The sequence below is a fragment of the Mugil cephalus genome, chromosome 7 (assembly GCF_022458985.1).
Source record: "Mugil cephalus isolate CIBA_MC_2020 chromosome 7, CIBA_Mcephalus_1.1, whole genome shotgun sequence".
Classification (NCBI taxonomy): domain Eukaryota; kingdom Metazoa; phylum Chordata; class Actinopteri; order Mugiliformes; family Mugilidae; genus Mugil; species Mugil cephalus.
The window spans coordinates 20,765,648-20,781,101 of record NC_061776.1 but is presented as its reverse complement, the minus strand read 5'-3'; the positions used below and the strand labels follow the sequence as shown (position 1 = coordinate 20,781,101).

At 41.5% G+C, this 15,454-nt stretch overlaps 2 protein-coding genes across 2 annotated transcripts; both read left to right on the top strand.

Moving 5' to 3' along the window:
• The first annotated feature begins 20 nt into the window (after positions 1-20).
• On the top strand, positions 21-12,045 carry ccdc39 (coiled-coil domain containing 39). Its single transcript, XM_047588515.1, has 23 exons — positions 21-890; positions 2,058-2,177; positions 2,278-2,424; positions 2,528-2,686; positions 2,820-2,912; positions 3,133-3,261; positions 3,394-3,585; positions 3,687-3,790; positions 3,883-4,015; positions 4,415-4,609; positions 4,705-4,869; positions 4,938-5,075; positions 5,450-5,658; positions 6,908-7,031; positions 7,132-7,291; positions 7,444-7,550; positions 8,152-8,292; positions 8,421-8,600; positions 8,714-8,802; positions 9,011-9,900; positions 10,002-10,097; positions 10,195-10,271; positions 10,352-12,045. The coding sequence occupies exons 1-20, from the start codon at positions 807-809 to the stop codon at positions 9,192-9,194; spliced, it is 2,853 nt and encodes a 950-aa protein (XP_047444471.1). The 5' UTR covers positions 21-806; the 3' UTR covers positions 9,195-9,900; positions 10,002-10,097; positions 10,195-10,271; positions 10,352-12,045.
• Positions 12,046-13,582: 1,537 nt separating this feature from the next.
• Positions 13,583-15,420, top strand: wu:fc46h12 (uncharacterized protein LOC568958 homolog). Its single transcript, XM_047588523.1, has 5 exons — positions 13,583-13,833; positions 14,106-14,214; positions 14,440-14,550; positions 14,928-15,006; positions 15,094-15,420. The coding sequence occupies exons 1-5, from the start codon at positions 13,736-13,738 to the stop codon at positions 15,183-15,185; spliced, it is 489 nt and encodes a 162-aa protein (XP_047444479.1). The 5' UTR covers positions 13,583-13,735; the 3' UTR covers positions 15,186-15,420.
• The last annotated feature ends 34 nt before the right edge of the window (positions 15,421-15,454 follow it).

Genomic DNA, 15,454 nt, shown 5'->3' with positions numbered 1-15,454 from the left:
CCGACTCGAATCCCCACTATGTTCATGGGTGAAACGCCTTGAGCAAGCACCTACCCCTCCCCACTGCTTCAAGTGTGATCATTGTGTGTATGAGCGGATGAATTACATGCAGAAAACAACTTTCCCCATGACTGATAAAATAAAGAATAATAAATACAATATGCCTTCTTAAACAAAAGAGGTGTAATTCCTCCCACGGGAATGCAAGTACTAGTTTAGAAGTTGTGTGACTGATGGATCATTTTCCCTAATTATTATTAATGACTTAAAGTTACAGATATTAAGGTATCATAAAACTTTGTAGACAAAATAATTTTGGCAGATACTGATGATTATGCTTTACTGTAATATAAATAACTGCAGTAAGGATATCATAAACGTGTGTTTTTTAATAGGTTCTAGTTTTATGTTTGCCAACCTGATTTAAAATAATTCCCCAAAAGGAAAGAATTTGTAATTGCTCACGTTGAGACGTTTATTAATTTTGTAATATTTTTGTCTTTTTTTTAACCAGTATCCGCATGTTATGCGTTTTAAGTTGTTTCGTAAAAAAAAAAAAAAAAAAAAAAAAACAGTCAAAGTTTAACGGAGGCTCTCGAGCCGATCCGCCGTCATCATTCCGCTCTCGCGCTGCCTCCTTGTGGCGACGCCGTTTAAACGCACTTGTGGTTGCTACGGGCGACCGACAACAGACAGCTTTCATAGCAACCAGCTCAAAGACGAAGTCCACAACACGGTATCGGAAACATTTTTGCACTATTGTTTAGTTTGCTTTACAGAGGCTTTTAGTCAAGCAGCGCAGGAAGATGTCGGATATTACTGATGTGGGCTGGGACGAGCGCTACGCTATCCCCGAACTCAACGCGGAAAACAAGGCTCTGATGGAGGAGGTCAGTGTGGAGAGTTTATGTTGGAGAGAGTGAATCAGCCTGGCCTGTCGTACTGTTTTGATATCCAATGTCTACGGACTGCTAAATGAATCTAAATGTTAGCACAAGATAAATTATGTAAACTTATATTTCAAAACCCCTTTTCCAAAATAAATACTATTAAATGGTTTATAAGCCTGACACAGAGGCCTATAAAAGACCCTTTCATAAACAAAAATGTAATATGATGAATAAAAATAATAAAAAGTGCCAAATCCTTGGAATGTTAACTTTCAAGTTTAACCATTAAAGTGTGGATCTTGCTTCACGCATTTGTGTTTCAAAACTTGTATAATACGTATGTTCACTCTACACTTATAAGCCACAATATACATAACGTACATAAAACCACTGACAGGAGGAGTAAACATTGATCATTTTGTAACAATATTTGAAACATTTGGACCTGGCATTCACATGGATGTTACTTAGACATGTAGCACCCACCTAGAACAGACCAGACACCCCCACCCCATAGCAATGACACTCCTTGAAGGCAGCAGCCATCCCCAGCAGGATGCAGCCTCACACAGACACACACACACAAACACACACAAAAAAGGGTTAGGAACAAGTCACAATAAGATGAGCACAAGGTGTTGACCTGGCCTCCAACTTCACTAGATCCCAAACTAATGAGGTATCTGTGGGAGGATCCACAGAGGGCCCTTCCCTCAACCCATAGGACCTGAAGGACCCCACTCACAATATTCTCACATCACAGGATACACCTAAAGGGTCCATGTCCATTCTCTGATAAGTTACAACTGTTTAGGAGGCACAAGAGAGACCTACACAATGATAGGAAGGTGGTCATGATGTTATACCTGATCGTTTCTAAGCTAAACATCTTACTAAGCAGGCTCACATGAATAACTATCTTATGTTTTATTTGTATGAACATTTGAATAGACAACTTGTTAATTTGTGTAGTAATCATTGTAAGCATCCCACATGGCACTGATACCTATAGAGTCTATAAGTTGTAAGCTGTATTGGTAAATCTGTCCACGAACCATCTCAGCTCAAACTGTGTAACGTGTGAAAACATTTCAAAACTGCTGACATGAACATAAACGCTTCTGATTGCGTTCTGTGCTTGTAATGTGACGACTTCCTTTACCACAGATTCGCAAAAAAGAGAAGGAGCTGGTGCAGCTGGAAAACAAACTTGAAAGTAACAAGGAGCACAAGGAGTTGATGGCAGAACTCTACAAAAGAGCGAAGCAAGAGTTGAATAGCACTGAGGTAAGTTTATTAGACCACACTGTGTCAAACAGTTGTGTCTCTTGTGGTCAAGTAATCAGTGTCTCTTCTCCAGTGATCAGTTTCGGTTTTGTGCACCCAGGCTCTGTGCAAGGCAAAGGAAAGAGAGGAAGAGTTGGAGAAACACCTGACAGCCCTCACGGAGAGAGAAGCAAACCGGCTGGCTCAAGAGACTGCTAAGATGAAGAATGAACACAGATCTTTCGCAGAGAGGAAAGACATGCTAGAGGTTTATATCGCCCATATACCTTAGAAATAAAAGAAAAGAGAAGCAGCAGTGACTGTTGGTGCCAAATGTGTTCCCCAACTTTCCTTTTCTCTAATATGCTCAGAACCACATCTTCAAGGCCAAGCAGAAGCTGGAAGATTTTAAGCACCAGATGAAATGGGACCAGCAGACCATGGATGCCTTTTTGGAGGAGTCAGCGTGCAAAGATGAGGACATAATGACCATCATCAAGTATGCTCAGCAAGATGAGCAGAGGATCAAGGTAGAGAGAGTTATTTTCTTTTATGAAACATGTTTTCAGCAGGATGGTAACAGTTAAATGGTTCGAATTAAATTACTGCTTACAACCCTGACACATCATCTGCTCATCTGCTTTCTAATCTCTCCTGATGTAGTCACTCACTCTGGCTATAGAGAAGACGACACTGGAGGTCAACGAGAAGCGCAAATTGCTTGACAAAGAGTTGACTGAGACGCTATCTGCACAGGTAAATAAAAAAAAAAACAGGACATTAGCACCGTAGAACAGACTGCTACCGTGACCAGAGGCCTGGTCCAGTTTGTATTCAGCGTTGGGAATTGAGCACATAAGGAACAATTAAAATCTGCTCAGTTGAAATGAAGAAGGAAGATGAAACGTGAGACCTCAGGGATGTCTGCTGATAAAGTTGTGATCTATTTATGAAAACTCTTCTGCTGTCCTGGTAGATTGCTTTGGATAAGACTACAGAGAATTTGCAGCAGGCTCACTTGGAGACGCAGCAGCTCATCCACCAATGGGAGAACACCATCAAGCAGATGAAGCAGCGAGACGCTGAGATGCAGCAGTGTGCACTGGTAATACGTGGTATTTCTGCTGATGACAAAATTCCGGTTTAAAAAACGATAAAACGGAATCGGTAAAAGCCACCGAAGTGAGTGAGTGAGTAACACCTCAACAGATCAATCTTGTTTCTTTAATGATTTCAGCAACTTGCCAAGGCCAACCAGGACATCAGGGAAAGGAATGCCACCGTTGCAGAAAAGAAACATTTGCTCGAAACCCAGAGGAACAACAACAAGGAAACTGAGAGGAAGATAGCCGTAGCCAACCGCCAGGCAGTGAAACTGCGGCGGAACCTGAAGGAGCGGGAGAATGACTGCAGCAGGCTTCGTGATGAGGTCAGTCTCTTAAAGTGTGCTGAATGTGTACTCAGAGGTTATCAGCAGTATCAGTAAGTAATCTTGCTTCATATTGTTTCTGATTCCTGTGTGCTCTGCAGCTGAGTAGTTTGCAAGGCACACTGGACAGGACGACCTACGATGTGGAGTCTCTGACGTCCAACATATCCCTGATGAAGAAGAACATCCAGGACAATGATAAAAAGTAAGCGAAATATTACAGCGCGTCTCTGTCCGTGACTGATCACCGCGGCGTTTTAGTATCCGCACGCTCTCTTCATAAATTCACGTTTACAGGCTCGAGGAGGCCCGGGCCTACAATGCTGCGCTGGAGGAGAAGCTGCAGGTTGTGACTCAGACCACTCTTACTGAGGAGGAGAGAGCTGCACAGATGGAGCAGCTGCTCAAGGAGGAGGAGCAGGCCGTCAAGGTGAACGCCCTGACAAGCCTAAAGCGCAAACTGTTCTGGTCCTCAGCTCTGGATGTGTTTGCAAATGCACACGCTTTTTAAATATTTGGTTTTTGGTCATGACTTTTAGAAACAAACGAAATAACAACTATTGCATGAATTTTAAGCTGCAGTCTCTGGAGACGTTATAGCGATTAACAGCAACAAGAGGAAGCGTGAAAAGTTTATCACTGCAAATACATTTACATCAATAAATCCACAATTGAGCAGGTTACTCTTAAATTAAATACACTCTTTGTTTTTATGTTAACTCCAAACACTCGAAAGGCCCTCAAATTTACATTTCAGTTTGATCATTTTTATTGTTTTCAAAATCACAGCCACGTTCTCTAATTGTACCTCACTTGTGCTCTGCTGCAGGAGTTGGATGTCCAGTTGCGTGACTACATGCAGGAGCTCTTTCGACACAGAGAGTATCTGCAGGCTGTTAAGACGAAGGAGAAGGATTTCATCGCACAGGTGTCGAAGAGCAAATCCACCTTGAAATACCTGAACAGCCAGATCGAAAAGCTGGAGAAGGATTTGCGAAAAAAGCAGGAGACCGTGATTAAACAGGCACGCTTACCAGACAGCACACGCACTCGAAGATATGACCCTTTGTTATCAGATACGTTTCAGTTTTCCTTTCGCTTTCCTCCTGCATTGTGTAGGACTTGGAGATATCTCAGCTGAGCGGAAAGCTGGCGCGGCTACAGGGCGACCTGAAATCAGATGAAAAACAAGTGATGGACGCGAAGATTGCTGAGCTGACCAAAGTCCTAGAGGAGAAAAAAAACACAGCCAAAATGCTTACCAACACGCTCAAGGAATCTGAGGTCAGTCACATTGTGCAGTTTTCACACACGTGGAACCAGTGAAATAATTCTGTCTTTGTCTCTGACAGGATGATATTCGTTATATGCGTAAAGAAATGGAGAAGTTAAACGCTAAGAAGGGAGATCTAGCTGGGAAGGTGGAGGAGCTCGTACTGCTCTGTAACACCAATGAAAAGGAGCTGAAGAGCCTCGCAGCGAAGAAGCAGGTAACTAGGCTGGAGAGCTGGTATATGCTGTCGATGTTAGCATATTATTGTATTAGCATGCTATTATTTGTAATGAGCAATATACCTCCCCAGAGATTGGATGTATTATATATATATAAAAGATGATAATGGCACTGAAGGAAAAGTCAGAAGTTTAACAGTTGCATTTCACATCTGAATTAAATTAGTGACCACTCAATAGGCTTAAGATGTTTCATTCTGAACCGAAGAGAGGCAGAGCAATAATTCAGTTGGAGTTGTTGTGGTTAAATTTGCTAAAATGTGGTTAAAAAGTCTGTGATTTATCTGAAAGAGAAGACTAGATGCATACAATGTCATGGGCTGTGTTGTTAATCTCACGTGCTCCGTTTAAGGAAAACATGGTGGAGCACAAAATCATGAAGATGAGGGTCAAGCGTGTCAGGGACATGCTGTACAACAAGGCGGACAGCGTGCTGTCCTTGGAGACGAGGAAACTGGAGATGCAGAAAGCCATAAAAGAGAGAGAGGACGAAATCAAGATTTACAAAGAAATGCTCAGTCAGCAGCTGAAGATCAGCGAGCAGGAGAGACAGAGGCTCAGGTAACGAAGCCAAGCTCTGACTCCACAGATTAATGCAGATCATATGCACAGCGGCAAACGTGACTTGATGCTCTTTGAAACATACTGTACTTAAACCACAGGTCTTCAACAGGGGGTCCCCAGAGGTACTGCAGGGGGATCGCAAAATATGTGTTTGATTAGACATTTTTTATATATATCTTTTTAAATTTCCCCCACAAATTTAAATTTATTTAAATACACATGAACATTAATCCAACATATTTTAGTAAAGGGATAAGGGATAGCTTAATATTGAGTGCAAAATTACAATAATAATATATAATTAGAAATAGCACTAAGTTGAGTTTAATATAGGACACATATAGTAGTAGGTAGGGGGTCCCTTAATCTCTCTGTCAGTTTGGGCGTCCTTGGCCTGAAAAATATAAAAGACCCCTGACTTAAACCCTACCTCAAGTGGAAGGCTTCCATCAATAGATATCGTATTCTACATGAAACCCTGCACCATAACCCTGCATTTCATCTTTCTCAGCCAATCCTTGGTAGATTTTAAAGTGTGAGAACTTGTTTTTACCACCATGCTCCTTTGCACACAGTCTGTGCTTCTCAGTTGGTACAAGGTTCTTCCCCTGGAAAGCTGTCTTTGAACATGCCTGTTGTTACTGTGGCCCATATTTGGGCACATTATCCCAAAGGGGATTTAATTACATGCCGGTTAAACTTTTAGAATTTCTCTCTCATTGTAGATGCGTCCACTGAAACAGCGTCAGTTTTATCTTATTCTTGCAAAAATAATCTGGTGCTGATTTTCTGGGACTGCCGGCCAGATATGGAAGTCATTTAAAATATGAACCACTTGTAGAGGATTTTCCACACAGTGAAATGATTTCTTTCATATAATTCACATTTATATTTGTTATAACTATTTATAACTTTATAACAGTCTTTTGGACTTAGTAGCATCTAGTGGTGAGATTGCAGTTTGCAGGCAACTGAATAACCCTCACACCAGACCCTCATTTTAAGCCTGTAAGAGAACCTGTAGGGGCTAAAGGCCCTCTCTAGGTTCAGTGTTGGGTTTGTCCGTTCTGAGCTCTGTAAACATGGCTGATTGTAATTTAGTAAAACTGAGATAAATTAAATTTTTGTTTTTACCTTTTTTGAAACAACCACAAAATGTCAATGTAACTGAAAACTTTTAATTTCACTCTCTCTCTTTATCATCTACGCACATTATTTTTTTCACCCGATGATGACTTTCTCTAAGCGCTGAACTCAATGAGAAACTGCTCAAAATCGACCTGATGAAGAAACGCTACGAGGTTGTGACATTTTCAATGGCGGCTCCTGAGGGGGAAGAGGAGAGGTCCCAGGCTTACTACATCACAAAGGTCAGACGTCTGTCAGAGTCACACACTGTCATACGCAGTCATGTCACACGCAGAGTCTGCACACCTTCACTTTACATCACTGCTGCGTCCTTCTCACCAGGCTGCACAAGAGAAAGAGGAGCTTAAGCGGAAAGGCGATAGCTTGGACGCCAAAATCCGCAAGATGGTTCTGGAAAACAAAGCTCTGGAGAACACCATCCAGCTGTTCAACAACAGTAACTCTGAGTTTCGCAAATCTCTCCAGAAAGTAAATGAATCCAGTACGTATGAATTCCACTGAGCCAGCGATCTACTTATTAGGATTCATCAAGTGGAAGTGACGTGGCTTGTGCCTGTGTATCTTTCCTTTTTGTTGAAATGAACTAAGCAGCTAGCGCTGATCGCGACGTCTCTCTGACTGTTTTCGCTTTAGGTCCAGAGTACCAGGAAAAACTGAAGCTGGAAGAGCAACTGAGGGCAGTTGAGGAAACACTTAAATATAAGAAACGACAGGCGGCAGAGCTTCAACAGGACTTACAGGTTACTTCTATTTATAGTGGAGTCGTGTATATTCAGGGAAAACACTCGATCACAATATGTCAATCTGAAAGAAAAACATGTCACTGCAATGATCGGACTGAGTTCGGATGAACTACCAGTCGGCGCATGAATCATAACAAATCACTGAGTTTGTGTGATTAGAAACTGCTTGTCAGTTTCAAACGGATGATTCAGGAAAACAGGAAACATGCTATGTAAACAGTAAATGACAGTGGTGCCATGAGATGTAACATAATAATTAAAAATAACAATTTATTAAGATTAATGCCAACTGCCAATGGCTTTTTTAAAAAAAAAATAAAAATCATCTCTCTTTCTATATGCATGGATAAATGTGTCTGTTCCAGGGTTAGTCTCAATTATATTTAATTTATGCTAAACTTGGTCAATAAACTCCAACACATTAGAAACAGTTAATCTGACCCCTCAGCAATCATTTTTCTCCACAGAGTAATCTCTCATGCTACGAGTTGTACTACATTGTTTAGCTTTGAGGGTGTTGGGTGAAACTCAGCACTTTCGTCACTGATCTGCAGCGACTGATCTGATTCATCTCTTTTGGCATGCTCACCGTTTCTAGGACATGAACAATAGCCTGCAGAGTCTGTTCCAAGAAGAGCAGCTGGAGAAAGATAAGATGAAACAAAAGGAGCTGCTCATCAGCAATCTGAAGAAAGAAATCTCCGCCCAGCAAGAGAAAATCAACAGAGCCACTAAACAGGTGTGACGTCCGACTGCGCCGCACTTTCTGCACACGGTTTCTGCACACAGCTATAAGTTACAGAGGAACGTTGTGTAAGCAGTTACCGTGATAGTATTTCATTCACGTATTTTCCTTGTATTTGCCAGTGCACCAAGCTCACCAAAGAGATCCGCTCAGCACAGAACAGCAGCACGGAGGTTTTTGAAGAGAAGGACATTAAGCTGAGGGAGTTGAAAGAGTTCAACAAGAAAATTGACAGGATGCTGAATGAGGCCATGGAGCAATCACCTGAACTCAGACCGGTGCTGGAGAAATACTTCCTGCAGGTGCAGAGCAACTGACACTGCATTACATTAGAAGGGCGTTTAACCAGGATGGATTGCACGGCGCTGTCGAAGTTTCCTTAACGTCACTGTTGTGTCTGCTCTTTTTCCTTTAGGCCAATCTGTCTCTTCCGCCTCCTCCTTCCACTCCTGCCAGTCACCGCAGCTCAAAGACAAGTTCTGCCTGCAGCTCCGCCTCTCTCAGGTTAGGCTTTGTCTGCACTTAGCTGACCGCCGCTCTGACTGAAGTGGCAGTAGCTGGTCTGATGGTAAAAATGTGATGAGAAATATCACTGAATGGTTTGTTCTCAAAGTGAATTATCTCCCACATTTTATCTCATGTGAAAAATGGAGCATATTTAACATTCTTCTCTTCCTCTGTGCGTAATATGACGTTTTATTTTGTGTTGTAGGTCTCCTCAGTCCTCAGCCAGCAGCAGCCCCAGGGCCTCCGCTCTTCCCTCCCCCACGCTGAAGACAGTGGAGCTGGGCTTGGATCTGACTGCGCCCTCCCCACCTCTCACCACCTCCAGATGTTCCAGCTCTGCCAGCAGCGGTGGCAGCAGCAGAAAGTCAAAGACGCTACAGAGGAAATGATGGAGGATTATCTAGTTAAGATTTAGATGATTCAGAGTTCAGGGTCCTTTGTGTGTGTGGCGTCATTCTGAATTCTGATCAAGTTGTATACATTATATAGTCTGATATAATCTTTTCCCACTTTTCCTTTTTTAATCTTTTCGTTTATAAATATAATTGGTAGCAGAAAAAAATCTTCTAGCTATTGTTTGTCTGTGGGATTTGGTTTTAAGTGTGTTAAGCTAAATTAACCTATTACTAGAAGCAGAACATCTCTTTACCTCCTACCTTTCCTGACAGAGATGATCACTGAATGATTCTCAGAGTAATAAATGATATGAATCTATCTCTATATCAGAGTTCCGCTTGGTTTCTTGGAGCGTGGCGAACTTTCAGTTCACTAACGAAAAGCCCAGCCTCGCAATTTTCATGCTCGACAGCCTCCTCAAATTTCCCTGTCAGGTTTGTTTTGCCCTTGTTCTCCGGCTTGTGTTTCTGGCTCAGACAATTCTTCTAAGAAAGTTCGCATTGTTTCTGACACGCCACGCCCTCCCCTCTGTGCGACGGTCCCATTTCTCACACGGAGAAAACAAGCAGTCGGACGCTCAGCAGGTGAAGAAGGAAGCTCTTCTCGTGATAGATTTCACTCTTATTTGGGAATAAAACGTCAACATGCTGCTGCTGGTCTTGTTTGCCGGGTGTCTGGCCTCGTGTGCCGCGCAAACAAGTGAGTGAACCATTAGTAGCTACTTTAAAGCTTTTTAATGTGTATCCTGTTAAACTGTCTAGATTTCCAATGAGGTCTAAATCAGTGTGATGTTTCCTCAGCTTCCTTCTCTACCTCGACAACCACTACCCTTGCACCTGCTTCCCCTACACCAATCATGGAGGGAACATCAGTACAGCCCGTGCCTAATTTAGACAGTGAGTGTTTCTTTTTTTTTTTTGTTTTTTTTTTTGTAAATCTGCAGAATAAGATACAACTTGAAGCTTTACATGAATTCATTTAATTGTCTTATAGCTGTGGCAATCCTGGAGGCAGCTGTCCTGTCTTATCTTGAGCTCAACGAGACCACACTCCCTGCGGTCTTGGCCGAGGTGACGTTCTGACCTCGTCTTCACAGCGAGCTTTTGTCCAGCACCTGAATGCAATCAGTTTAATGTGCCGTGTCTTTCAGGTCGAGGCCCTGTTACAGATTTACGGACCAGAGGCCGCCTTCTCTCTGTCTGTGAAGAAAATCACACAAAAGTCTGAAGCCTCACAAGCCTCTCACTGAACGCTTCAGTTCTGACTACAGAACCGTCGTCTCTGAAGAAATTAATCCATCTGTGTATTTTTACTTTTTTTTTTTCTTTTCTAGATTATTCTCAAGGTGGTGAATTTAATGGTCTTTATTTGAAGAAAACAAACTGAGAATGGACCTGTTGTAGAAAAATACCTAAATGATATTGTTACGGCCCCTAGTGCCGCTGTAGTCGTTGTGTGGAATAATGTTTCCATGACAGAGGTAAGTAGAAACGCGTGTAGCTGAGGTCAAACTTAATTTGAGGGAAAACACTACAGGTGGTGGAGGTCTGAATTGTTTTATTTTTTGTTGGCTAAACTAAGTTTTTTTGGATGTCTCATCCAGCGTTTCTCAGTCACTTTGGTACATATCTCGAATCATTCTCAACATTTGCAAAAACAGTAAGTGCCTTTTTCAAAACAATTCATACAAATAGCAAAAACAAAAAACAAAAAAACTGTCTCTTTCTCAAAATCCACGGTCCATCTCTCAAAAGTAAATATCTGTGTCAATGAACGTGTCAGTGCCATCAGAATGACAAGTCCTTGTGCCACTATGTACGGGTTAGACAGTCAGATTGCAAGTCATGTTGTCAATATAACAGTGGAGTTATGATGTAAACTATGGCTTAAGTTTTAATGACAGTTATTGTAACTTACACCACAGAGTATGTGGGAAATTGATTACAAGAGACTGGACAAGATTCACATTTGCGCTTTAACTGTTCGTACTGTAGTTTGTTGACAGATCATATCATTGCGATACAGAAAGGAAAAGACAGCACTCCATAGCACAAAGAAAAAAAAAAAGAAGCAGAAATGTGAACATAGGACAACTAGTTGATGGTTCATGAGATGCACCTTTGTTAGAGAAAGTCAAGATTCACAATCCAGCAGTTTAGCAATTAAGGACAGATTGACATATTATGGCAACTTGTCCAAACATTTTGCATGAAAAGACTTGAATACAATGAACTAATGTCTAAATCTTGTGGGGCTGAGACTATTTAACAGAGACACATTATAATACATTTTGATCAACATGTCATAAGCAATTGATAATGTAGGAAACAGCAACAACAACAACAAAAAAAATGTACATCATTTACATGGATGTACCAAAGCATTGTTCAAAGGACTGAGAAACTGCTTTTTTTGATGTGCACAAGTGACACAATAATGTGAGGATTGAACAGGTAGTTTTGAGAATTTCAACTCTGATCTGAGAAATGAACCAAAGCTACTGAGAAAAACTGCAAAAGGAAGGAAAATCCCTTTTTGCCACATTTATGGGAATAAAATGTCAAATAAATCAGCAGACAGACGTGATATGATCAAACTCATCTGTGACTAAGTTGTGAGTAGAGAAGGATTTGAGAAGTGGAGATATCTGGCTCAGCATATGAGGAAAAACTCATGTTTTCTCTGTATTTATCTAATGCTTTTGGTGTTCCATGTTTTTATTCAGACTTTATGAATTCATGTCTAAATATGTAACTAAGGTATTCTCTAATCAGATCTGTGCTAACTGACAGACATGTCATGGATCAATGCGTTGTGAAATTCAATAAAAGTGATGCAGAGAAATCTCTAGCTTTATAAGAGTTATTACTATTTGAATCACAGCTCACACATAGTTGTTCCTTCAAACACGTTGAACCAGAGTTTAATTTCCCAGAAAAATACCAGGCCAACAGCAGAGGCAGAGCTTCATTAGCTACTGTACAAAGTTGAGTGACAGGGAGTGGCAACTATTTGTATAAAATGCCACGTCCACTTATTAGTTGTACAGAATATGAAAAGGTTTTTTGTCAGGTTCAGGACCAGGCAGTGAAAAACGTAGCCCTCCACTTCCCCGTTGCCATGGTGACTCTGCTCCATTGATGCTGGCTTTTTATAGTTGTGGCACATGCGCTTAACTTCAGGTGAAACTACCCTGAGTTGATTAAACTAACTCAAATCTGCTGTTTTGGAACCGAAAACTCAGAGTTTTCTATCTAGTTTAGGATTAGAGTTTGCTGAACCTGCTTTGTGAAATGAACCCCATCGGGCCACCTGGGAGAACCACAACACAAAGGTGAGACCAAAGAAGGAAGCAGACAAAAGATGAATGTCAGGAGAGGACATACAAAATAAAAACAATCAGTTATTGCACATTTTCAGTTAGTAACCTTGATAATAACAACAACTCCCAGTCTTTTGCTTAAGTTTTAAACATTTTAACATTATGAAAACCTTCCTAATATTGTGAAGGTCTAGGTGGGTGCTACATGTCTAAGTAACATCCACACAAATGCCAGGTCAAAAAGTTTCTCAGCAGAACATTGAGTTGTCACAAGACGGCCAGTGTTATTTACTTCTCCTGTCAGTGGTTTTAATGTTGTGGCTGGTCGGTGTAAGTTCAGGTACAGATAGTATGATGCGATGAGAATGGAAGAGGCCAAGTTTAAACAGAAAAATAACACCTTCTCTTTGTTCATTGGTGGATTTCTGAGATTATTGCTGCAGTTCCACTTTCGGCCGCTAGATGTCAACACATACTGACGGTGAAGCTGCTCCTTCCGGCGTGACATCTTTTCACCGCTCACAATGAGGCTAACTTAATCTTTTCCTTAGTATACTACCTAGTATGCTCCTGCTCCATGCCTTGCCCCTTTTTCTTCCCCATAAAACTCTTCCAGATCCACTGACAGCACCATACAAATGTGAATCTGTGAATGAATTTGTATAGTTGGTTCGTTGTACACCACTGGCATCTTTTCTTTGTTTTCTTTGAGGGGCAGTTTTGTGATCGAGGTTGAGCTGAGCCATCTTCGTCCAAACCGTAGAAGTGGTTTTGCAACTTCCAACTGTTACAGAGCACCTTCCCTGCATCCAGCTCATTCTGATTCAAAGTAATGGCTCCACACGCCAAAGTGTGGAAACTGAGTGATGTACGTGCTTATGTGACATGTGAATGGATTTCTGTTTCCGGCTGCCCTACTTTGCTCAAACCACAAATCATACCTGGCCATACCTGGATGAGAGTCTTTCCACATGTTCTGAAAATGTTCAGCTGTAACAAACACCGGGAGCTCCTCTCACTCAAAACAACTGTGTCTAATTGTTGTAAAAAATTACTCTGTGCATGCGTTACATGCATCAATCCGCGCTCCGCATCAATCAGGGTTGTGATGTCTAATTTTCCGCTTTCCCACACCCTGCTCTTTTAAGCCGATCGAGCAGATATTCAGCACTCACACACTTGACCACCTACAGAACACCACCTGCCTTCAGCATGGACGTGAGATTCCTCTTTGTGGCGTCTGCTCTCATTTTGGGAACCACACTATCCATCTCTCTGGCGGCAAGCACCGCACAATGCAAAATCAAATGGTAATGTCCATCTTTTATTTATGCATGAAACAGATGGAAGACTTAAACTGTTTTGTTGAGAACCTATCTTATTTGATTATGAATAATATATGATTCTAAATATATGAATACAAAGACGATGCTTTGTCTGGAGTCGTATCTGTGAAGAGAACTAGAAAGTTCCACTCTAAACCTCTTAATTAAAGTTAATATATATTTAATGGATATTTTCTTGTGCTGTTGAATGAACTTTAAAATACATGTGAACAAATGTCGACCGCTCTGCTCTGCAGGTTGTTTGGCATCTCATGCGGCGACGTCTATGAAAAGCTGGTGAGCCAGATCAAGGCCTGGCAGATCAGACAAAGCTGTCTGCACGCAGGAGAGAGGTGCTCCTATGAGGTCAGAAACTTCTCATTCAACTCAGTCGGCTTAATATTGACAGTAAAATATTGTATATTTATTACATGTTTGTACGAAGTAACGTTCACTTTCATTTAAATAAGCAGGAAGCACAGAAAACACCACTTGGCATAAATATTTAGGCCCATCTCCTCTTACATCAAGTGAAACGTGTTGCGTATAGAGTTGCTGTCAGACTTGACTGAGTGTGAAACGTGTTGTCAGCTTGTGTCATCGGAGCCGTACCTGATCAAGGCCACGCACACGTCTCCAACAACAAAGAAGGTGAATGACCTTGAGTTTCTTCTGGAGCAGTCCACCATCTGCAAAGTGACTGTAAGTGTGTGTGACCTCTCTGATTTCTGCACAGCATTAAAGCCACCTTCAGTTGAAACCAGTCTCATTTTATATCTTGAGCTCACGCATCATTTAATTCAGGGGACCTCAAATACGTCAAACTGAACACTGGTGAAATGTGTGTAAATTTTTGTGAAACGATATGAACAAATCAGCTTTGAACACATTCAACTGAGCGTGTGACACGGCTTCAATGACACGCTTGCATAAGCGGACAGAAATATGTGTGAGAAATGCCATTTTCCGCACTACTTCAAGGAAAGTTAAAGGAGAACATCAGTTGTGATGGTTAATCGGTTTGGCTTGTCGACATTCCTCACGGAAAATCACCTCCTCCTGATGTTTTCACCGAACAGGGAGACGCCGTGTCCGAGTTCTCCAAAGATCCAGCGGACAACAGCACAAACTACTGCAGCCAGCAGAACCTGATGGATGGTACAGTACTTTATCTTGTTGCGGACTCTGAATATGTCGGAGCTATGAATTCATACCAGCAATGTCCATTTGCTTCTCTCTGCTCAGGAAGCAAACTGGTTGACGCTGAAGGATACAAGCAGTTCAGCAACAAGTGGATCTGTCCTGGGTTTGATTCTGCAAACTGCAGCCTGTCCTGAGATGAGAGTCCATACTCCTGACTCCAAATGTCAATGGATGAAGAATAGTTGTGTGAAGACTGATTCCTACACGCACCATTACAAGTTATGTTAAAATTTTGAATTGTATTAGCATTTAATCATAAAACTCAAGTAACATTTTCTTTAAAATCATTCCAAATGCAGTGGAATAAATTCTAACCCTTGATGCACCGTAGCTTTTTCCGAAATAATATACAGTTGTCTCTACTTGCCTGTCTGTGTGTGTTACTGAATACAAGGAGATGCAC

What these genes read in the sequence shown, in the direction of transcription:
- ccdc39 (XM_047588515.1), top strand. Translation starts at nt 807, where the DNA reads ATGTCGGATATTACTGATGTGGGCTGGGACGAGCGCTACGCTATCCCC. An exon ending in AGATGCAGCAGTGTGCACTG is followed by an intron (nt 3,262 to 3,393) that starts GTAATACGTGGT and finishes TAATGATTTCAG; the next exon opens with CAACTTGCCAAGGCCAACCA. An exon ending in AGGAGACCGTGATTAAACAG is followed by an intron (nt 4,610 to 4,704) that starts GCACGCTTACCA and finishes TGCATTGTGTAG; the next exon opens with GACTTGGAGATATCTCAGCT.
- wu:fc46h12 (XM_047588523.1), top strand. Translation starts at nt 13,736, where the DNA reads ATGGACGTGAGATTCCTCTTTGTGGCGTCTGCTCTCATTTTGGGAACC. An exon ending in GCACAATGCAAAATCAAATG is followed by an intron (nt 13,834 to 14,105) that starts GTAATGTCCATC and finishes TCTGCTCTGCAG; the next exon opens with GTTGTTTGGCATCTCATGCG. An exon ending in GAGAGAGGTGCTCCTATGAG is followed by an intron (nt 14,215 to 14,439) that starts GTCAGAAACTTC and finishes ACGTGTTGTCAG; the next exon opens with CTTGTGTCATCGGAGCCGTA.